The following is a 23,296-nucleotide window of genomic DNA, read 5'->3' on the forward strand; positions in this document are numbered from 1 at the left end:
GGGGTTTCTCTAAACCCTCCTCTGTGGGCCCTTGGAGTTGAACCAGAGAGGCAAGGGTCACCCAACCCGCAGACCCTTCCCACTCTGGCTTCCACGAAGCGGGACTCAGGCATGCTGGCCTCCGGCGGGCCGGGCCCCCAGCTCACAGGTCCCTGAGCCCGGGACCAGAGCAGGGCCTGGCACCTGAGGGTGCTCTGAGCACATCGGGGGGGCTCGAAGGGCTCAGAGGCCCAAGTGGCTTCCAAAGCAGAGGCCTTCCAGAAAACCCTGGGCACCCCAGAACTGTGTTGCCTCACATCTTCTAAGACACCTCCCGGCTCGGAGAGGCTCACAATGAAAGCATGGAAAATCACCAAGTGCCACTAAAAGCTGCCTCCCTGGCATGTCCCCAGCTGAACTCCTTCCATTTTTCTTTTCCCGGGAGATCAAAGCTATTGTGTCAACACTCGGCCCCGATCCGAGTGACCTTAAGCGGGTTGCTTATGCAACCTGGTGGTGGCAGCCGGGGACGGCAAGGAGCGATCCGAGAGTCTGAACGGGGGTTTCCTTGAAGCGTGAGAACCCCCGTCAGGGGTGCTGCGCTATTGCTGACGTGCCCGTTTTTGACAGGGAAGAAACCCCAGAGAGAGCTCCAACTAGCCTCTGGCTCGGCCCTCCCTGCTCTCCCGCTGGCAGGACCCTGGCCTCCCGTTGACGCCCTCCCCCGGGAGCGGCTGACTGCCCGGAACCAGAGCGGCAGGAGATGGGCTGCAGGGTGCGGCTCTGACGTTCCTCCGAGGGCCGGCCGCTGGGCTGGCGGGACCCAGGCCACGGGACGCCGCCCCACCCCGGGGAGAAACAGGAAGTGCTGTTCCCATTTCACAGGCAAGGAAGTGGAGGCTACGGAGGGGTGACCTGCCCAAGGGCGCACAGCTCAAAAGTGGCAGCGAGGGAAACTGAGCCCCTTTCTGACTCTGTCCGCGCCCTCTAGGTCTCACCAGGGTCGGCTACCTGGAAAGGCCAGCCGGGCCGTCCGCGTGTCGGATGAATCTCAGCAGCAGGAAGAGCACAGAACACAGAGTCAGGAGGCCCCGGTTCCAGCCTTCCCAGTGTCCTAAGGAACCACGCGGCTCTGGGCAAGTGGCTGACTCTCCCCGGACTCTGGAGGCCTCGCCCTCAGGTGAGGGGATGGACAGAGGGCAGTCAATTAGCAGCGGCTGCCAGGATCCCGGAGGGGAGGAGTCTAAGACCTCCTCAAAGTTCAAGCAGAAAAAATGCTACTGCTTAGCAGTGTCCATCAAGAGCACAGAATTGATGTGCTGGATCAGTGCCCCCTGCCGCCACCGTGCCATCCACCCCTCTGATGCTCCAAGTCTTAAAGACTCTCTTCCTTTGTTCGAGCCCATCCTGACTGGTTCCTCATCAGAGGCAAGTACTCCCATGCACCCACAGTGCGTTTTGCTTTTACTTTTATTTAGCATTTATTTCGTGCCAATTAGAAATCCCGGGCTTTCTGTTGACTGCCCTTCACCAGATCCTCATGCCTGCCTGCGTTCTGTGTTGTAAAGGGCGATGCATCTCTGAATTCCCCTATTTGCCATCCGCACGGTTCCCCACGCCAGCAGGAGAGGTCTAAGGGTGCAAGACTGCAGGCAACTAAACCCGGCAGAGTGGCCAGCCGGGGGCAGTGCAGGCAGGAGGCGGCCACAAAGGCTCGGACGAGCCAGGCCTGAGCCCAGGGACTTTGCCAAGGAAGCGGGAAGGTCACGCAGCCAGTAGTGCGAAGGGCCACCCCACACGGGGGCTGAGGAGGACCGCTCCCCTGCTAAAGGCAACCCCCGCTGGCAAGCGGGGTGGACCGTGGAAGGCTGACCCAGGGACACCGTGCCAACAAAGAGCCACGAGTTACTGATGAGCATCTGTGATACCCCTCCGGCGGCTTCGGGCCACAGCCCCCTGCCCTTCGGAGCCCCCAGGGCCCCAGCCAACCCCGCTCTCCTGGACTCGACTCCCAGACTCGTCCTGGATCAGTGCTCGGCACAGTTGCTACCTCGTGCTTCTCCCCTGCCCCACGCTGCCCCCGGCCAGCTTTCTGGGCCCCTCAAACATCTGCTAACACAACAGTTGCTGCCTGTTCTGGGGCTTGCTCCAGGAGGTTTGAGGACTCAGTGTGTGGGCAGCTGCGATCAATCAAACCTCTGTTTCAGCATCCCGACCCCTCCTCACAAATGCCTCGCTTCTGTGTGAAGCACTGTTGAGAAATACAATTTGTTGCTCCTGCAGGCTGACCAGCTTGGAGTCAAAAATATAGCAAGGACTGGGACACCCAGGGGCACGGCATTCGGCGGGTACCTCTTTTTAATTGTTGCTTTTTTTTTTTTTTCCCCCGAAACCTTGGCTCCCACGCATGCGATCTGGGCCTAAATGGCCACGCACGGTGCAGGTCTCGCTGGGAGTCAACCGACGCTTGCTAGTCACGCCAAGTCTCCAAGAAGCAATCACTAATAAACACGTCAGCAAAAGTCCCGCTGATAAACAACTCCGATGCTCAGGCCGGGCCCTGCTCTCAATGGCACACATTCACACAAAACACCGGGCAGAAGCGGTCACGTGGGGAAAGCCGAGCGGGAGGTCAGCACCATGTGACCCGGGCAGGGGCGGGCGCGACTGACCCTCCGGGCCGCCTTCGGGCAGCTGCTCTGGGAGCCGCGTGGCCACGATGCCAATTCCGGGGCGGGGCGGGCCTCCCTGGGCTGGGTCCTCAAGCCAGTTCTCCCAGCGGGGACCCTCCTCGCTGCAGCCTCCCCCCTCCCGCTGCAGGAGCCGCCTGCAGCCTCGCTCGGCATCCCCGTCCGTGCGCTGGGCGCTGAGGTTTTAACAAGATGTGAGCAAAGGCAGACAGGTCTGAAGGCAATTGCTGACCCCCTGACCCACCGCGGTCCGGCCTCACTGCCCGAGAGGCATCGGCCACTGCCGGCCAGCTGTGCCCAGGGGTGCTGGCCAGGGGCAGGGCGGGGCATCCGGTGAGCTCCCAAGACCACGTCTACCTAGCCCCACGGGCTGCAGACGTGACACAAAACGCTCACACGTGGCCAACCTCCTCTGGCGGAGGTGGTTCCGAATCCAACACCGCTTCACGACCCTCGGCTCTGAGCACGGAGCTCACCGCAGGCCGGGCTGAGCGGCAGGGCAGGCCTCCTCCCCGTTCTCAAAAGGAAAGGACGAGGCAGGAAGAGGAACAAAGAAGGAGAAGTAAATGGCAAGGGCAGAAAAGGGAAGGGAAACACAGAAGGAAAGAGATGGGCAAATAGAGAAAAAAGGGAGTCCTCACAAGGGACTGAGTGTGCCTCCTGGGACCATCACCCCCCTCCCGGTCCTGCCTCTGGAGTCGCCCAGAACACGCCCACGCCTTCCCTCCCAACATGTGCAACGGCAACGCCAGGGGCACCCGTCCGCACTCCCTGCGCGCCAGCCAGGGCGCTAGGCGGTACGTGTACACACAGGCAAGGATACAGACACACACGTACGTTCACACGTACATATGTCTGCACGTCGCAGACACACACGTACAGGTTGACGCGTTATACAAACACGCACACGTGCATTATCTCCCTTATTCTTCCGGCAGAAGCCACAGCAGCTGTGGGGACGATGTGCTTTGCTGCACAGAGATGTCAAGTAATTTGCCCAGGGCTGCCAGCCTTCCGCCCCTCATCTGGACGCCTTCTGATTTGTCGCTGTGCCCCCAGGCCCCAACTGCAGATCCAAAAGTGAACACCATGTTCTAGAAGGACAGCAGCGTCCGCAGGAGGGGCTGGATGGACAAGGCTTCAGGGGCTCTGGGTACCCCCCACCCTTGCTCCGGGCACCCTGACTGCCGGCCAGAGGAAAGCTCCTGCGTGTTCACCCACACCCCGGGAGGTGTGCCCCGGGCCCCAAAGGCTCCGGCCCCAGTCAGCACCTCAGGAAGCCGGGGTTTCTCAGAACTCCCCATACTCCGAGGGTCTAACCGGAAAGGCACTCTGCACCTTTGACGTGACAATCTCATACACCTGGTCCCAGATCTACGCACACAAAGGGGCTCCTTCACAAAAATGCTCAGTTAGAACCCCCTGCCCCCAGAAAAGTGAGTATTTACAAACCAAGATCACAAGACCTACAAAAAAGGGTCCAAGATCTAGGTTGGAGAAACAGAGCACTGCCGACCCTGGCTACAGGCCTGTCTTTCCATAGATGCGCAGCCCCTGCTCCTGCCCCAGCAGTTACAAATGCTGAGAAAGCCACAGCCCACGGGGGCTGGTATCTGGGCGGTCCCGCGTCAGCTGTCACCTGGCCATGGGCAGGTGTCTGTATACCAGTGACATGCTCAGCTCCTGGGGTTCCCAGGCAGAGGACCCTACACGTTCCAGGCTGGATCCGGGGCTCTCTGCAAAGGCACTGGAGTTGCCCTAGGCCTGGCTTTTAAAAAGGCTCCTGGAAAAGCAAGGCCCACCTCGCGAGGCCATAAATTATACAATGGGGGAGCCAAAGCAGGCAGAGCCCCGCGGAGACAGGACTGGCCGGGGCTCTAGAGGCTTGGTCGGGGTGGCTCAGGGTCCAACCCCAGGGCTCCAGTCGCCCCCTTCTGGCACACACACTTCCCAGGGGCCCCTTCTGCACTTGCCCCGGACTCTGCCCTACCCAGGCCTTGGCTAGAGAAAGGCGGGAGGAATCAGGGCGGCCTCACCGGGATCTTGGAGGCCTGCCTGGAGCCAATGAAGCAATCTACACATCTGGCCACAGCCCCACTGAGCAATAGATTTTCAAACAGTTTCTACCCGAGTGAGGACGGGAAACGTCTCCAGTGACGCCAGTGGTGTTACTCCGACTTGTGGCTAGTAAAATATAATAACACATGTAAGTTGTTTTTATTGCCTATCTAGCTTATTAGGTAATAAAATAAGCTCAACATTAAAAATTTAACTGAAGCCATTTATCGCACCCAGAACTCAGGGCTCCGGGTTTCCTTCAGAAGTCACCCAAAAAATCTGTCACCTTTCCAGCCTCTTTACCTATTTAAATTTCTCCAGAGAAGGAAAATTCCACTCGCGTGTCCAACACAAACGAATGTGTTCGGCCGTTGTCTAGCTAGTAAAGCAAAACATGTCCACAACTTAGGAAAAAGAAAGGGACACACCTGGGGGCAGCGATGGAAGAAATGGAAACTCAAAAATGAGGGCAGAGGATGGAGGTTTCTTCCCCAACATGGCGGAGGCAGAGTCTGTCACGAGCCTGTCCTCCAGCTGCCCCGGGCCATGGCCGGGCTCTGGAGCAAACAGCCAGACGGTCTGGACTCTGGGGCAAGGTGCCCGCTCAAGACTTGAGACACCTGCCCCTCTTCTTTCTGTGGGCCGGGGGAGGGGAGGGCAGGTACCTCTAGGCTGGGAGGGGGTCTAGAGAAGAGAAGGAAATGCCACCGACAGAAGCGGCATTTTCACTCTAAAGCAAAAGGAGGTCCGGCTGAAAAAGCAGCCCTGGGCACTGAAGGAAGGCCGTCAGGTCCAAGAGGAGTCGACACGAGGCTGCCTGCCCAGAAGTGGCCACGGGCTGCATGGGCGAGGCCCGCCGGTCTTGGTCCCCTCACACCCAGCGGTGACCGATGCTTCCACAACAACACAAGAGGAAGGGGAAACCATGGCACGGAGCGCAGGACCTCCCGGACACAGGACACAGACTGCATCCCACCCGCCACCCATCCTTCCCTGGGCCTCACTGTCAAACTCACAACCTCAGGCCTCCTCGGGAAGAACCAAACGCAGGGGACACTCAGGCTCAGAGACTGCCCTAAAGACAGAATATTAACTCCCAAGTTCGTCTCGTTCGAATCAACACCCGCGATCAGTGTTAGCACGAGGCAGGGCTCCAAGACACAGAGGATCAAGTGCGCGGGAGGGCGCGTGTGGCCGGAGGCCTCGCCTACGGTGAACGGCGAGGCGGACGGAGGTGGCACAGAGGACAGCAATCACAGGGTCTTGATGGTCTCACGTTGTTGACAGTTTAATCCAATGACTAAGTGCTGCTCCGATCCCTCACCCTCTAAAACCATTACCCACAGTCCTGATCTCAGGACCAGCCTAATCCGAAGGACAAGGAGTCCTGGCCTGTGCCACAGGGACGGGGTTTCAGGCACAGAGGCTCCAGCGAGGTGCCGGAAGGGGATCACCAGTGCTGAGTGACAACGGCCTGCCCCCGTAACGCCTCGCCTCCCGCCATCTGCCTGCCCCTGTACCGCCAGCACTGTGTTCACGGGGAAAGAGCATTTCTGACTTTTCTGATTCTAAAGACACTAAAATTAAAAAACGAACTTGGTATCATCTTTCTTCGAAGAGGATTTTAAACAACAGGGGAAGAACCCACTGCTGGGCCCCACGCATCTGCCTGGGATGGGCCAGGACCAGCAGAGGCTCCCACGAGCACCCAGGTGCTCCCGCGGGGCCTCCCGTGTGGCCGGAGCTCTTACCTGTGCCATCTTAGCAAGGTCCAGGGAAGGCCTCTGCTCCTGCACCTCTTCTGGGCGCCGCCGCTTAACGCCGACCTTCTTGTCGTTAAGGACACACGGCTGGGAGCGGCTTCGGGACAGCCCGCTGGAGCGCCTGGCCAGCTCTGGTGTTGAGGCAGGTGTGCTGTTGGCTGAGGGTGGACAGTACTCCGCAAAGGAAAACTGCTCGTGTGAGCAGGAGAAGGACCGCTGCATGTCGAGCCGGCCGCCTCCCACGGGGGTCGGGTCAGGGCTCCAGATGTCGCCCGCCTGTCCACAGGTGGCCGAGCCCGGCGCCCCTTGGCAGGGCTGACCTCCAAAGCGGTGGTGGAACCCTGCCTGGTCATAGGGCGAGGACAGCGCATTGGCCCGGGAGGGGAGGCTGAAACTAGAGCTTCTCTGCATGGTGCTGAAGCCGTTGGAATAGCGCTGGACGCTGCCCCCGCTGTAACAGCGTCTCTTCTCCACCGGAGTCCAGACTTTGGAGCCCAAGGGCCTCCACGATGTCCGGCAGCTGGACATTTCATCGGAGAAGGACAGTGACCGGCACTGGCGTTTGCTGGGGGGTGCTGAGGGGTTCCCGTTGTGGTCGCTGAGGCTGAGGTCTTTGATCAGGTTGGTCACCGCGCAGGCGGTCGCTGCCTCCCGGTGCCACAGAGCGCCGTCCTGACACTTCTCGGGCAGGCACTCCCAGATGCTGGCGCTCGGCTGCTCGATCTGAAGAGGGCATTTCCTGTCCAGGTCTCGCCATCTGTCATTTTCTGGTTCAGAAATGACAAAGAGAAAACAGGATTTGAGAAGGCCTCCAGGCCAGCCCTCTGCCTCCTCACCAAGAGTTCATCTTAAACAGGATTCTAGAGCCAGGAAGGCTCTAACTGTGTAGACGAGAAACTGAGGCTCAGAGACGGGACGGGAATCCGAGTTTTGCATCAGGAGCAGAGCAAGCCTGAGATGCATGTACCACACTCCCCACCGCCCGCCGGCCTCCTGGTATAACTTCCTTCCCAAAAGTCCGTACTGCCTCCCAGGAAAGTCCAAAACAACAGTTTTCACCCAAACGCTTTCCCATTTTATAGATGGGAAATCGACCTGCCCCACCCCTCCCCTGGCCTGCAGCGTCAGGGCAGTATGTTTGTTACGGTCTCTCTCAGTGCTTGGCTGCTCTGGGGCTGGGACTCAATGCCCTGGCAGAAGACCAAAGAGGAGTCTTTTGGTATGTGGGAGGGTCAAGGTCGAATTGGAGGGCGGGGAGGGGAGGGTACTGCCAGGTTAGTTCATCTGAATTCCATCTCGAGAATACTTGCTGACGATAGAAACTGGAAATTGATTTATGCCTCCACCACCACGCTCTTCAACATCAATGTCATCACCAATAGCCGCCAACCATAGAGCACTCTTCTTGTGTTCACCTGATTTCTCACGGCATCGAGGACACTTAAAACTGTTAAAATCTGGGGGCACCTGGGTGGCTCAGTCGGTTAAGCACTGACTTCAGCTCGGGTCATGATCTCATGGTTCATGAGTTCCAGCCCCGCGTCAGGCTCTGTGGTGACAGCTCAGAGCCTGGAGCCTGCTTCGGATTCTGTCTCTCTCTGTCTCTGTCTCTCTCTGTCTCTCAGCCCCTCCCCCACTCATGCTCTGTCTCTCAAAAATAAATAAACATTAAAAAAAAATTTTTTTTTTAAACCGTCAAAATCTGTAGGAGCATGTCTTGGGCTGCACAGACTTAAGGGTACAATTGAAACTTACATATTCAGGCCTCTACTTGAACACATGTATGAAGAAGCTACCTCCCCGCCCTCCCGCCCCCACTAGGAAATGCTGACTTTGCACTTGAACCTTTATTTTAGTGAAATATTCAGGACCTATTTGTTGTTTTTCTACTATAGAATCAGGCACTGTGCTGAGAATTTTAGGAGGGCAGGCACAAATACACCTGATACAGTTCTGGTGTTCAAGTTTATAACACAAAAGCAGAGTCAAGAATATGTTGTGCTTCCACGGATCAACATAGTGGCAAGGTTCTGGCTTTCTTAATTGACACACATTTATAAACTGTACACACAGGAATATACAGAAAACCACGGCTTGAGTCGTTCAGCCTGTAGAGGGACGGACGTAAAGCCTGAAATGACATTCAGCTAGGGGTTCGATGCACACCGATTCTCACAGCACTGCAGTCAGTTACTCCCACGGGGGAGCAGATATCCCCCTGGCCGCTGTAACCCACAAGGCTCCCTGTGCACCATCACTCCCCAGGTGGGGAGACAGAGGCTGGAGGAAGTTGAGTGAGTGGCCCGGGGCCACACAAATGACCGCAGCCTGGCCCAACCCAGAGCCCTGTTCTTTTCACTACACTGCAGCGCTGAGGGGAAGGGACCACAGGGAGCCCGACATCGGCCCTGCCCTCCACGAGTTTAGGAGTCGTACAGGGTGGACCATCCACTCAGAAAACCATGGTGAAACCCACAGGAGTGCACCAGTCTGCAAGGACCACACAGGGTCCAACTCCTAGGCCCAGATCCCCACCACTTAGGCCACTTCTCAAAGGACACAGAGAGACATCAAAGGACAGACCCTGGGCTGAGTGTCAGCAGCTACTGGACAGGCTCAAAGGGAATTGACCAGTGAGGCCCAAAAGGAGGCTCACGAGCCAAAGATAAGCCAAATTAGGGCTAACTGTGACACTCTCATCTAGGGTGCCCCGCCACAGTTATGAGGCACGTCTAAGGGGCTGGGACCCTGTGCAGGGGACGTGGGAGGAACCGGCCAGAGGCTATTCCCACAAGGGGGCCTCAGAAGCTGGAGATGCGGGGGAGAGATTTTCCAGAAGCCCAGACCAGTTGGGACCAAACCAGGCCAGTCACCAAATGTTCAATTCCCGTCCCTCTCCGAATCCTCCCGGGCCCCGGTGCACGACAAGTCTCCATACGTGGCCCGTTCACTAAATTTGACAAATTATCACCATGAATCAATCGCCTTTGTGCAAGTAGCATTTATGTTGTTCGAAATAAGTCTTCACTGCCCATTGTCCCTGGAGCAGCCACTATTCTTTTAAACCAGTTTCGATTTGACATTTGTTAGCGGTTGAAAGATCAGTAAACTAATAATAAAGTAAAATTATCTGTTATCTGCTTTGCAAAAAGAAGAGTTATCCTCAGAACCAAGTGAAGATTTGCGTGTCATGATGTTCTGCAAAGTGACACGAGTGACAGCGGAATGGGAGCCACAACTGAAACGCCCTCCAGGCGGGGCTGGTGACATAAACGACCAGGGAGGAAGACAGAGCATGCAAACAGGACCGTTCCAGAGAATGTTAATGATGTAATTCCAAAGCTGAAACAACAGGGCAGAAAAACCGTATGGATATAGCAGGATTCCTATTTTGTCAAATATGTATGTTATCTGTGAAGATTAAGAGAAAATAAACCAAAGTGTTCACAGTCGAATGAGAGATAGCTGGCTGATTTATATGTTTTCCTTTGTGTTCTCCTGTGGTTTCTACATTCTCTATAAGGACAAATCTATTTCCAAACGTGTGGGGGATGTGGCCACCAAGCCCACTGGTGCAGGCCCGGGGTCACGGCCAGGGCCTATGATCCCAGCCTCCTCTGGGTTTGTTCCTTCGGTCTTTTAGGGAGTTCTCTTACGATAACACTGGCCACCAACTTCTCTTTGGAGACAGGGCCCTGAGGCATCAGGTGGGTCAGGAATGCGACCAACTGAGGAAGGACCCAGGGAGCCCAGCCACAGAGCAGCAGGGGCCCCAACATGGAGCCACAGTAGCCCTGCTTAAGGAACCCAAGGCTCAACACAGACTGCCTCTGTTCGAGGCCTTGGGAAACCCGTGAAATTAAAAAGAATTGATCCCATTCTCAGGGGAAACTACTTTCTATTCCATTTTAATTTCACTGCGCTGGAACTTTCCCATCTCCAGGGAAGTCATGAGAAGTAAGGGGACTTGGGAGTCAATTAAGCAGAACATTCGGTCCCTCTCATCTGACAGCACCATCCCTCCCCCATGGCCACCTCGTGATCTTGGTGCATCCTGACAGGATGCGCAGGCCTCCCCATTCCAGGCTCACCTCCTCACTGCCTCCAGAGAACTTCTCGGGGCCCATGCCTAGCATGGTCTGACCCCAGGTAGTTGCCCATGGCCTTGCAGAAAGGAGGCAAACGTTTTAGCCTGGCATCCCGACCCCATCTCCCCAGTTCACTCTGCTCTAGACACCCTGAACTTCCTGTGACATCAGACATCAGACAAGAAGCAGGCAGAGTCGAAACCATCTTCAAGGACCCCTGAGAGAGCCCGTAAAGCACCCTCCCCCTGGTTTGTGGACACAGCCCAGAGAGTAGTTCTTGCGTACCAGCTACCCTTAATAAAGCGGGAGTTTAGTGAAGCAGCCTCAGGAACGGGCACAGGGAACTTCTGTGAGAGGAGGTAGGTGCCCCAACTGCGTTCAGGGTCCCTCTCGAATCCCCGGCGGGGACCGGGTTGGATGGCTAGCGCTGGCGTGCTCCTGTTTGCCTGGGGGAACCACTCCGCTCCGTTCCAAGAGTAACCCTCTGTGACCCTAACGGTAAGATTTCCTCGTTGAAATGATTAAGACTCGGTTCTTAACTGGGTCCACCGGTCAAACGTGAGCACGATATGTCTGCAATGAATCTACCGTTCCCCCCCCCCCCCCCCCCCCAAACATCAGCTCTTTCACACCCTTGCGCCTTGGCAAAGGCCTGGACTCTTCTCCTCCTGCCTTCATCCTTCCAGCAAGGGGCTCTTTCTAGTCCAGAAGAGCCAACTCCACATCACCTTCTCTGTAGATATGCCTTCTCCGTATTAGCCACTAGGCGCCCACAGCTCTCTGTCTGACTTTCGATCTTCCGGCCCAGACGTTGACTGAACCCTAATTATCTGTTTACGTGTCTGCTTCCACTGAGCCACAAGCTGTCAAGCACAGACCCAGCATGGCCACCCAGTGCCCGGCACGGAGCCCGGCACACCGCAGACCTCAGCCGAGGGCGGCGGGTGGAGGAAGGAACCGACAGTGTGCCGGAAAGCGGCAGAGCCGGCTGTGGGGGTTCGCTTGGCCTCAGTGGTCTTTTATCCTTGGTCAGGGAGGTACAGGCTGGGCTCCGCGTTCAACTTCCCACTTTACCGAGGCCGCGGATAGCTGCATGGGAAGCGGCCAGGAGTCTGGTTAGCGCCACGATGTCTGGGATTCTCTGGAAACGCCACGCACTGCCCAACGTGGAGCACTGCTTCCGTGCCTCAACAGCAGCCGGGGGGCCACCTGGTCTGTCTGAGGGACAGACAGTATTTTAACGGTTGCTATCTTTATCGCTTGAAGAAGTACAACGTAAGAAAAGTAAAGACAATGGAGGCTATGTTTAGCCTTGGTGTTTTCCCCCTTCACTCAAGGAACATAAAGCGATTTGCTGGGTCAGGTCATCAGACAAAAGAAACAGGAATAGAAGCCACTGTTTAATGGCAAACCGCCCCGAGCTTCTGGCCCTGACGTCACACTGTACAAAAAGGACTTCAGGAGCGCTCTGAGGACAGGACACCCGATGCCCCCGCCCCTCCACTCAGTATCACTCTGCACAAACAACTGTAACTCTTTCAAACGTGACCAGGGCCACGGACCTGGGGAGTCCACTGAGCAGGGGTCACTCGGGAGGGTGGGAAGGGTGCGGACACGGGTTGGAGTCTCAGCTCTGCAGAGCTACTTCATCTCCCAGGGCCTCAGTTTCCTCATGTGTAAGATGAGGGCGACAGACAGTGATGCCCTCGCAGAGCTATTGTGAGAACCACACACTTGCCTGCAACAAGGCCCGCGAGGGCACTGCGGGCTCTGCTCCTACCGCTGAGGCTCAGCGCTCCGGCAACCGGGCACCAAGCACCGTTGGCAGTGCTGGAGTGGCAACCTGTAGACTCTATGGCAGGATTTCCTCCGTGTGGCCTGGGACCCCCTGCAGGAGCATCCCTTGGGGTGTTACAGTGCAACTCCTAGGCCCAGCCCCTCTCTCAGGAAACCATCTCTAGAGGGGAGGAGTCTGCATTTAAGCAAGCTCCTCTACGTCCGGCTTCGGCTCAGGTCACGATCTCACGGTTGGTGGGTTCGAGCCCCACGTCGGGCTCTGTGCTGACGGCTCGGAGCCTGGAGCCGCTTCGGATTCCGTGTCTCCCTCTCTCTCGGCCCCTCCCCTGCTCGCTCTGTCTGTCTCTGTCTCTCTCTCAAAAATAAATAAACATCAAAAAAATTTTAAATAAGTTCCTCAGGTTATTTTGTGGCAAAATTGCTAAGAACTGCTCCTACAGGCTACTCGGGGACCTGGGTTCTCAAACACCTTTGTCAGAGTGGCAGCCACACCCAGGAAGCTTCTAGAGGGTTGACCAGTCCAGCCTCTACAAGTCTGAATTCAGAACACCATTAAAAGTTGGTGTTCTGCTGTTTGCTTTCAGACAGGAAGTGGAACTACAGACAAGGAAAACTTTTACCCTTCAAGTACTTAGAGGGCCCTTTCCCGCAGGAGCGGGTGGGGCCCCAAGTTGCACAGCAGGTCCTGGATGGAGATGGAGAGCCGCTGGAAGAGGCCTGGGAAACCAGGGGAAGAGTCTGAGGCCTCTCACCTTCTCCCTGGGACATGCTGACGCCAGGCCTCTGGTGGATGTGGGCACAGCACAAAGGCACCAGCCACATACGCTCTATGCAGTCCTCATTATGTCAACCTTCAGCAGCATCTAAAGCTCCTCTGTGCCCTGGTTGAGCCATCTTCACAAGTTGGGGATGACTCACAGGGGAGTGTGTGTGTGTAAGGTAAACGCACACCAGGCTCTACCTCGAGACGGGAGGACAAACCACACAAACTTACACAAAAGCATACAAACCATCCGGTTCTCTCACTGCGACCTCCACGGGGTCTTTCAGAGCCGAGGCTTGATGCCCGAGCCTGAGGTTTCTGGAAGACTACCACCACCTCAGCCGATGCTCACACACATGGGAACAAAACCCCAGGTCCCCCAGCCCCACTCACAAGGCCCCAGTCCAACCACGCCCGGACTAAGGAGGGCAGAAGGCTGCTGGGTACGCAGATCTAGAGCTCAAAGAAAGAAAACACTCGGAGGAACACAAAATAGTATCTGACCTCAAATGTTCTTGTTTCCATTTCTACCCTTGAACTTGAAGGGAAATTCCCAAGGGCCCAGATTCTTAGGGGCCTATGGCCTTCTTAGGTTCAAGAGATAGAGGAGATTTACGGCCCTGGGTATCTGTGTGCTGTGTTTTATAGGCTGCCTTATGGTGACATAACCACAGCAGAATGTGGTTTCTAGAAAAGGTTAAGCACCTGAAGCAGAGACCCAAGATATAAGATTCTTGTAGCCTCCCAGGCCTGGGTAACAGGCCTCCAGCCAGATCAAGACTGGCTGACTCATTCTTGGATTTCACACCTATCTGCTTGTGCTGACGATGCGCTGTCTCCCCAGCCCTGTGGGTTGGGTTGTGCTAACTTAGCCTCGGGGCTGCAAGGACTCTACCCTTGATTTCGGGGTAGAAGCTCTCACCAACCCTTTCAATGGGAAACTGGAGAGGTGTCCTTCTGAAGGCAGCGTTACTAAGTCCGTCCCACAAAAAGAACACAGGGGGAAGACATGCCCCAATGAGACGTGCACAGTCCCACAATGGGGTCGCTGATTTTCAAACGAACTTCTAGAGCCCCCTGCCAACTGGAGTGCCTCTTTCTCCGTGTCATCAGGATGGAGACAGATTTAATTCAAGGCTGTGTCAGGAAGAAAACGTTCTTGGGCTTTGCCTGACTGGGCCCCATCCTCTGGATGTGCCCTCTTGGGTGCGATGAATCATAAAATGTCAGCTTGTATCTTGGGTTCAGGCACACTGACACAGGACGCCAAGCTCCTCGGCCAAGGCATGAGGACAGGGATTAGGACAGCTGGAGAGAACACTCCAGCAGCTCCATCAAGGGAAGCAAGAAGGCTGGCCTGAGGGGCTCTAGGAGAAGCGAGGCAGCTGGTAACCTTCAGAGTGGCGACCAGGGCCCTGCCCTCCCCAGCTGGGTAGGACGGCCCATGGCGGCCACCGCAGCTTCTGGGAAGCCTCTGCTCTTACAAAAAGAGGCTTGGTGGGATCCCCAAACAAGACAGTGTACAGGGGTAAAAACCATACCAGACTGAGCACCCGTCTGTATGGGGCAGGGAGCACGGAGACCCTGTGATGGCCCGTCCAGCTCTGACCCAGACCTCCAGCCCCACCCCTGGCCTCCAGGGGCATTCAGAAATGTGCACGGAGCCAGGATTCCCAATGGCAACAAAAACTGTGAAGGGACAGAAAGGTCACTTTTAACCATCATCTCCTTTAGATCCCCATCCTGGTTGTGGGTACATAAACAGCCTGGGACACGGGCACCCGCTTGCGATTCATCTCTAAATTGATGCGCCCGGCAAAGCTGAGAGCCATTACACAGGGGAGAACTATTCGGAGAACTCAACCAATTGCATGTTAATTGTTAACTAACATCCCCCTGGGACCTTTGCTGAGGCGGAGAGAGCGCGTAAGCATACGTTCCCAAGCACACAGCTCAACCATGAGGCACCACGGCATTCCCAGGCTTGCGGGTGGAGAAAACGGAGCTTCGGAAGAGCGTCACGCCTCAACCACGGACGCACAGCGAGCCAACGGCAGGGTCTGCCATCCCAAGGCCGTGCTCTTGCAGTTGGGCCAGGCTGCCCCGAACTTGACCACCTTCCTACCTGGCAATGCACCGTGGTGGGTGGTGCCCAGTGAGCCTGGCAGTTGTCTTCCCCTGTCCTCTGGCACCACTCTGGGCCCCCTCCCGGCCCCAAGGCAGGCCAGCCCAGGCGAGAAGGCAGCCCGGGAGGCTCCCTTCTCACTGGTCACCGTGAACAGCTGTCATGTGCCAACCACACTTTGCACCCACTTCCAGTCTGTACTTTATTCTGGAAACACCGTCTGAAACCAATAAATGGTGCGAGGAAACATTCAAAGCACTCTGCATGGACACACCTGAAGCTATTTGAGGGAGTGAAAACTCACACGTGTACCGATGATAAATAAAAACCAATAACAAAGAAAAAACAAACTTCAGAAAAATCATACGTCTGCATAGTCATATATGGATGTGCTTTTAAAAATGAAAACGAAGCTCTCTCTAGCCGATTTTGGCTGATCGTCTGTTTCTTATGGGAGGCTCTGGTCCAATGATCGGATTCCAAATGGCTACCTCTGAGAGAGACGGAAGCAGCGGCAGAGACCAGAAACGGGCCTGAGCCACTCAGGTGCCATTACCGTTGTCCATTTCGTCTCAGTCCTCTGCCGGTGCTAGGAAATCTAAAATGCCCCACCTCCGAGTGCCGGCTTTTGCACCCGAGGTGCAATCCCACTCCGCTTCCAGCAACGAACAGTGGTGGAGTGAAAAGACCAAAAGCTATCAAATCTCAACGCGGAATCTTCCAGTCCCACGCGGCTCGGCACAGCCAACTGGTTTACCCTGTAGAAATTAACACGGAGAGTGCCCCCGGGAACAACCCTTTCATGTACAGAGTAGACTTTAACAGCCAAGTAATTAAACACAGAAAGTAAGGGCTTATAATTAAAATGCTGACAAACCTGAACCAGAGTGGCACAAGTAAGGGCTGCTATCGTATTTTTACAATTCCCTTTTATACATAATGCATGATCCTTCTGCTCGTTTCTCTATGTTCTCTGCCTGTGAAATAATTTACATTAATAAATAATTTATTACCATAACTCCTAAAGTAATTATGGGTTTCCTCGCAATTTTTTTTTTTTTTTTTTAAGCATACGAATTGTTTTGTTCTCTGTTCGTTGACTTGTATTTACACGACTTTTCCTAGTGGCCTTTTTGCAATAATTGGTATTGTGTTCGCTTTCTCACCTATTATTTGATTTCCAGGCCTCTCCTCGCCTGAGTGGTGAGGAAAAGGGAATATGTAGTGTCCATTGTCCCTACAATACAGGATTCAGTTAATGGGTGCAATTAGCCAAGGGTGGTGAATGGAGGCTGCTCTCACCCCACTTGTCCTGTTTCACCAAAAGATTAAACTGATACACGTGTGCCCCTGGGTCAGCGTGAAGAAGCATCTCCCACGGCGAACGACAGAGGACCTGGGGGGGGGAGCCGTGTTGGAAGGATTCGCGTAGAGCCCCTGCCTCTCCAAGCACACGGCGATCCTCTCAGGGGCGGCCGAGCCCCTTTCTCCACCCGCTGGAAGTCATGGCCGGCAGCAAGGGCTGGCCCGCCTGCCAGGCCAGCTGACCAGCAGGCGGCCCACACCCACGAAGCTGCCACCTGACCAAGGTTTCCTGTGTGGAGAACACAATAACTGGGCACGTACACAGCTCTTCCCCACAGAAGCCGCCTGCAGAGGAAATTCCAGTTCAGCAAAGAAAGTGTCCTCGGGACGGTACGGGAGGTGAGAAGGGAAGCCACGGGGCAAAACACAGTCTCTGCTAGGAGGAGTCCTTCTGGGACCAGGCGGGGCTCACAACCTAGTAAGGAGCATGGGGCCCTGGTGCAGAGCAGGCCGGGCGGTGGCCTGGCTCCACTCTGCCCTGCTCTTCTCTCTCCCCCGCTTTGGACAAGCACAAAACCACTTCTTTGTACCAAGTTCCCAAACTTGGTGTGGGGGGGTGGGGGTGGGGGGAGCGAAAGCTGGGGAGGGGCCCATAAGCCAGCTCACAACAACATAAAGTACTTAAAAAAGAACACACACTGTTGCGAGCACTTGATCATATTAGTGAGGCATTTTATCTAAGTGGGTGCAGAGGAGGCTGAACAACTTGAAAGGGTGGTTTTTTAAGAGGAAGCAAAAAGGCCACTGCACTCCCCACCCTAATGTCCTTGCCTGGGTTTTCTTAAGAATGCTTAGGAAACTCAAACTCGCACTGGCTTCCAGCTAGGACCCTTGCATGGGGGCTCAGGAGGAGGGAAATGCCCTGAGTCACAGGGCCAAGCTGTCCCCAGCAATCACAGGAGAAGTCCACTGATCAGGGCCACACAGGGGGTTCGGTGATTAGAGTAACAGGACATTTTGTCTTCGCTGAGTATTGTCCAGCCCTGGAAGGGCTCAAAACCCTCTTGAGAAATCCGGCTGGACCCAGAGTGCTATTAAAAAGCAGGCAGGCCTAAAGTGAAATCTCACTCCCTGGGATGCTCCCCTGCCACCAAGTTCACGTCGCAGGGTGAGGCCACGCCTCGATTCGCCGGTTAAAGCGGGCAGGAGCGGTCACCTGAGCTTGCAGCTGCACACAGGCACGGGAGGCCTCAGACTGCTGACACTCCACCTACACGAGTGCCCGGAAATGGGATGAGGGCGGGAGGGACTGAGCCAGCACCTCCTGTGTGCCGCTGTCCCTTTAAATCTCACCAAGAACTGCAATCTGCAAGATGAGGGGACCGAGGCTCAGGAAGATGGGCTGAATTCCCTGTTCCTCCAGACTCCACTAGATAGAACCCCCCTTCCCCCGCCCAGCGCAGGGGCAGACTTTATCTCTGTGCCAAGTGCCTGACACTTAGTAGGTACTCAATAAACATCTAACGGAACACGTCCCTGAAATGTACCGTGAATGCACGCTTCAGATGGGTCAGGGTCTCCCCAAATCGAGGAGGGGTGGTCAACAGAAAGACGGGCACGCGGGAGAGAGAGCAGCCGAGGAGAAGGCCAGGAGGACTCTGGAGACCCCCGCGCCTGGCTGCTCCTCTGCTGCCTGGCAGTGCCCTGGAACCAGCCTAGATCAGGTACGAGTGGCCTCGAAATAAAGACCCACGTCTCCACAGCCCCGTGTACTAGCCTGGCCCAGCTGACAGCTGAAATCCAGGCGGGGCTGAGGGGCTGAGCACCCAGGTGCCTCTCTCTCCTTCCTGGCAGGACAAAGGCAGGCAGTTCAACCACAGCACAACTGAGTCCAGCCCATGAAGCAGGCGGTGAGGCAAGCTTCCGAGCCATGTGGCTAAGTGACTGAGGGTTTGTTGAAAGCCGTTAACCACCAACGAGGTGCTCAATCAAGCCCCATGTGGGGGACAGGTTTCAGAAGTGTGTCACATGGGTAAACCGAGGCCAGGTGATCTCCCTGTTTCTATTTCCTCCGGGTGGCAGCATGAAGAGGGCCACCTGGGCTCTCCCACAGGGCTGTGGCTTATGACTGAGGGAAAGAAAAAAAAACAAAAACAATCTTCCTTCTCCCCCAGCCTGGGTCCAGCTCTGCCAAGGGAGCTTGGTCACCTCAGTAGGCCTTGGTTTCCCCAGGTGTGAACTGAGCATCCCCACACGCCCCACACCGAGGCTGCTGCAGAATCCCGGAGACCCTGCAAAGTCAGGAGCCTGGGGCTCCCTGTGACTCTCCACCCTCGTCACCCCACCTACGGGACGGAGCCTAAAGAAGAAAAAGAAAACCCTGTGCACAGAGTCAAAGGCTGAAGGCCTGAAGTGGTCGCCTATCTCGGAGGCTTGGTTTCTGCCTCAATGCAAACCTCACAGAAACTCATGTGGCAAGGTGTCCCCACGGGAGGCAGGAGTCACAGAGACACGGTGAAAGGAGGGATCGTGCTCGGTCATTGGGAGCACAGAAAAAAATCAATGTAATCAGTGCAGTCATCCCCTCTGCCCCCTTGTAAAAAAAAACAGTAATTCACACTCGCACGGGCACAGGGGACTGAGACAACCTTTCTGGAAAGCAAGCCAACAATAGGAAGCAAGACCCTTAAAAACGTTCCTGCCTTCTGGCCTCTCTATTCCACTCCTGGGAACTCCTAAGGAATAATCCTGAAGGCAGACAGAAGACGATGACTTCGACGCTTAGTCACTGTTAATTAATCACAACGGCCAATAAAACAGCCATGCCACCCAACAGCCAAGAAACAGTCACAACGTTAAACACATATTGATACACAATTCAGTACTTCGGCCTCCTTAAACCAGCGTGGAACCAACAAACGTCATGCGATGCGGGAATGATGGTAACTGTGACTCAGTGAAACAAAGAAAAGCAAAACTTCTTCGTATCTAATTTTATGTAATCCGGTGTCCATCATGGCTGCGTAAAAAAACTCACAGGACATAAAAACACACCAAAATATTAATAGGAGTTATCACTGGGTTTTGGGGGGCTAGGAGAGATTTTCATCTTACACTTTACACCGGGGTACGTTTTCCGAATTAAAAAAAAAAAAAAAAAATGAACGTGGTTACCTTAAAAACCAGACAGAAAACACTCAACGTTACGGTTGGAGACGACATTTGCAAAGCACGCACCAGCGCCCGTCCGCTCACTCAGCCCCGCAGCCCGGGCGCCACTCCGGCACCACTGGGGTCGGAACGGGGTGGCAGAGTCCCCACTCTGCTCCCTGTGCCCGTGTCCGTGTCCGGAAAGGGCTTCCAACGTCTCACCTGGAGGACTCAGGCCCTGGCGGAAGGACTAGAGAAGCACTCTTCACGGCCACCTTGGTTACTCACCCATAATTCCACAAGAGAAAAGTGTCGGTCCTTGACTCATCTTCTTTGGCGTGTGCTGAAAACAACCAGAAAAGCTATTCACTCTTCGCGTCATAAGAAGCACGTTTGCACATGACCCTGCACTGATCCCTTGCTAAAGTCACAGTTAAAGGGGTAACTGTCTCTTGCCAACGTCAGATTAGGGGACGGAGACAAAAGTGTTACGAGAGGCAACATCGGCCCGTAATCAGACCCGGACTCCGCGTCCAAAGTCTCCAGTGAGTTACGGAGGCCGTCAAGTTAATGGCTTCAAAAACACACAAGAAAGCCCCGTGGCTTCTGACGCTCGGGGACTGGGCCGTGTGAGTGACACGGACGAGGTGTGATATATGTGGTTCCCCAAGCCGGGCTGCAGAGAGGCCTCCCCACAGCCCAGGCTGGGAGAAGAGGGGGCCTCTCGATGACAGGAAGAGACCCCAGTGAGGAGCACAGGCCCATCTGTCACCCTCGGCTCCTTCCCTCCACCCCCCCTCCCCACCCCGAGACACCAGAAGAACAGCTCTTCCTCCTCTACACAGAAGCATCAGGTAAACCTCAGGAGGGTGGCCCTTCGCCGTGCAAGCTGCTTTGCCGCAACAAGTAGGCCCCCCCCACCCCGGGCACCCTCTCTGAACTGAAACAGAAACTCGAAGGTGTTATTTGGTCACAGCAAAGAGCTATGCCTTTCAGACTCCTTGGCACGGTATTCCGACGGCTTCCCTTTCCACTGGGAGCATCGTGCGTCTCCCCTCACACCGCACACCCACCCTCAACAAAATGCTACGGCCGCTGGGAGAGAAACGGGCCACTGGGCTTCCACGAGAACCCCAAGACGGGACACTGCTCCGCGGCTACACGGTAACCTGAGCACGGAACGTTCCGGGCTCCCCTGTGCCGGCTGCGGCGGGGGTCAGGCGGCCTATTCTGACCTCTGGTGAGGAGGAGACCGTGCCCACCGGGGCCCCAGAAAGAAGGCCCTGCCTCAAGCACTCTTACGACTCCTTCCCTCCTCCTTCCTTCCCTCCTCCTTCCGCCAGTCACCCACTCGTAAGTACTGGAAATTATTCACACGCAGGCTGCACGACGGGACTGACCACGTGATGGGGAAAGAAGCTCTCGGCCCCAGAGGAGTCGGCCCGTCCAAGAGAACTCCATCTTCTGGGAGGAGCCCCAAACAACAGGGACACGCAGGCTTCCAGGCTGAGAAGAGGGCGGGAATCCAGGCCCTGGTGCCTTAAGGGCCACAAGGCTGTGAGAGGGAGCTGACTAGGAAAGACCTGGCCCCACCCAGATAAAGGGGCGCCAAGTACCTGTCCCCAGCTCCCCAGTTCAGAGCCCTCGGCGCTCAGTCAGCTACGTGTTCATCCATCCAGGTCACTAAGGGGCCATCCCGGCCAGCCTGGGACACAGAGGTGAAGGACGCCCGCCCTGGTCCTCAGGAAGCTCACGTTTCGTGGAGGACAGAGTCACACAGACGAAACATCGCACGGCAGGGAGCGTGGGAGCGGAGGGGAGAGGACCCAGGCCAAGGGTGCCGGGGTGCGCGAGGTCGGGGCCGGCGTCCCGCGGGGAACACCGGAGCCGGTGCTCAAGGACCAGAAGGCTGCAAGAAGCAAAGGGGGCGGGGCAGGGCTTCTCCGGTGCCCACTCCTCGGTTGAGAACAAGAATCCTATTTTCAGGACGGGTTGCCCTTCTGGATCCCACGGTGACTTTAACCACCCAGTCTACGGCCAACCAGGAAACAGCTGGAAAAAGTCAGATGGCCGTGTCTGCCTGTCTTCCAAATGACTTGGCTCCCACAGCAGGACGCGCGCTGAAAACCCACACCGAAGTCACCCAAGGGGAGTGGGTGACAAAGACCCAAGAGCCCGGCCTCTGGGCAGTGCCGTCCCCGACACCCAAGCGTGCAGCCCATGGACACCAGGCAGGCTCCGCTCCCGGGGGGGAGGGTTCACAGAGGGAAGTCGGGCTTGGCTGTGCCAGGGGCCTCGCCTGCCGGGGGGAGAAAACTCCAACGCTACAGGGGCACCCTGGCACAAAGCAAACACCTGCTGGGGAACCACAGCCCCCGCCCCGTGGCCGGGTTGGGGAGGCAGGTGGCAAAGCGAGCCGGGCGGGCGGCGCACAGAAAACCAAACTGGGATGGGGCCGGGGAAGGCAGAAGAGAGCAAGGACCCTCGAGCAGCCCGCCTGCTGCATTGCCGCACAGATGCCACTGAGGACGGCTTGGGGTTTCCAGACGACAGGAAGCGACCCGGTGAGCCAGCCCGCTGACCTGTCAGCGGAGCACGGCTCACGGGGCTTTTCCTTCCACTCGGCCGGCGTGGGCAGCCCACAGACGCAGAGGGAAACCACTGCGCCAGCACACGGGGGCTCCCGGGCCCTCGCTCACCCGTTCATTCGCTCAGCAAGGATTCATCCCCGTTGGCTACGGCCGCTCATTGGCCAGGCCGGGGAGCACACACGTGGAACGGGAGCGTGGAACCGCCACCACTGCCCTCTGCTGTTAGACCGAACCAGCCTCCTAACCCGTCCCCAGCCTGGGCCGTGGGCCCATCGTCCGCTCTCCACCCAGAACCCACAGAGGCCAGGCGATGCTGCTCCTCTGCTTACAGACCTCCAATGACTTCTCACGGCAACCAGAGTGAAACCCGCCACCCCTCTCCCTGCAGCCACCAGGCCCACACGAGCCAAGGCCGTGGGACACTGGCCCTCCCAATGCCACCTCGAGTCTTTCCACGACAGGCTCCCCGCCTCACTCCTGCCGCACGGCCTCCTCGGCCACCCTCCCTGACCGCCCCAGGCAAAGGGCACCCTCCCCACCCGTGCTTTTCTCCACAAGGCCTTGCAGGCAGTACGGACACTCGGCAAAGGCTCCTCGCGGGGCACAGGGCACAGGTGGGCAGCGATCGGTCGCACCCAGATCTCACACCACTTGAAGGAACATCGCCACGTCCCCTGTTCTCAGCGAGCCCCACTCCTGCTCGCTCACCGAGTGTGTGAAAACGCATGACCTGGTAATGCGGCCCCCCCTTCTTCTGCTTCCAGCACCCCACTTTTACACTGGGACCCCTCCCTCCACACAGCAGTGTCTCGGTGGGACTGTGTCTCCATCTCCCCTGACACGGGACGGGCACAGGACACGGGTGCGGCCTTCTCTGCTCTGCGGCCCGGCTCCTGGACTGAGCCAGCGCTGGGAGTCGGCAGGGAGGCCCTGAGCCTGCCATGAGCACCTGCTTCCAAAAGCCTCCGAGCCGCCCTGTCCCTGCCC

General features: G+C 56.5%; 1 protein-coding gene across 1 annotated transcript in view; it reads right to left on the bottom strand.

Annotated features, from left to right (window-relative positions):
* Positions 1-23,296, bottom strand: part of FAM53B (family with sequence similarity 53 member B) — a 113,178-nt gene that overhangs the window by 47,937 nt on the left and 41,945 nt on the right. Inside the window, exons 3-4 of the mRNA XM_047824346.1 lie at positions 20,007-20,061; positions 6,479-7,257 (exon numbers count right to left, since the gene is read on the bottom strand). Of these exons, the coding sequence (XP_047680302.1) occupies positions 6,479-7,257; positions 20,007-20,061 (834 nt within the window). The remainder of the gene's footprint in view (positions 1-6,478; positions 7,258-20,006; positions 20,062-23,296) is intronic.

Source organism: Prionailurus viverrinus, chromosome D2, assembly GCF_022837055.1.
Source record: "Prionailurus viverrinus isolate Anna chromosome D2, UM_Priviv_1.0, whole genome shotgun sequence".
NCBI classification, from domain to species: domain Eukaryota; kingdom Metazoa; phylum Chordata; class Mammalia; order Carnivora; family Felidae; genus Prionailurus; species Prionailurus viverrinus.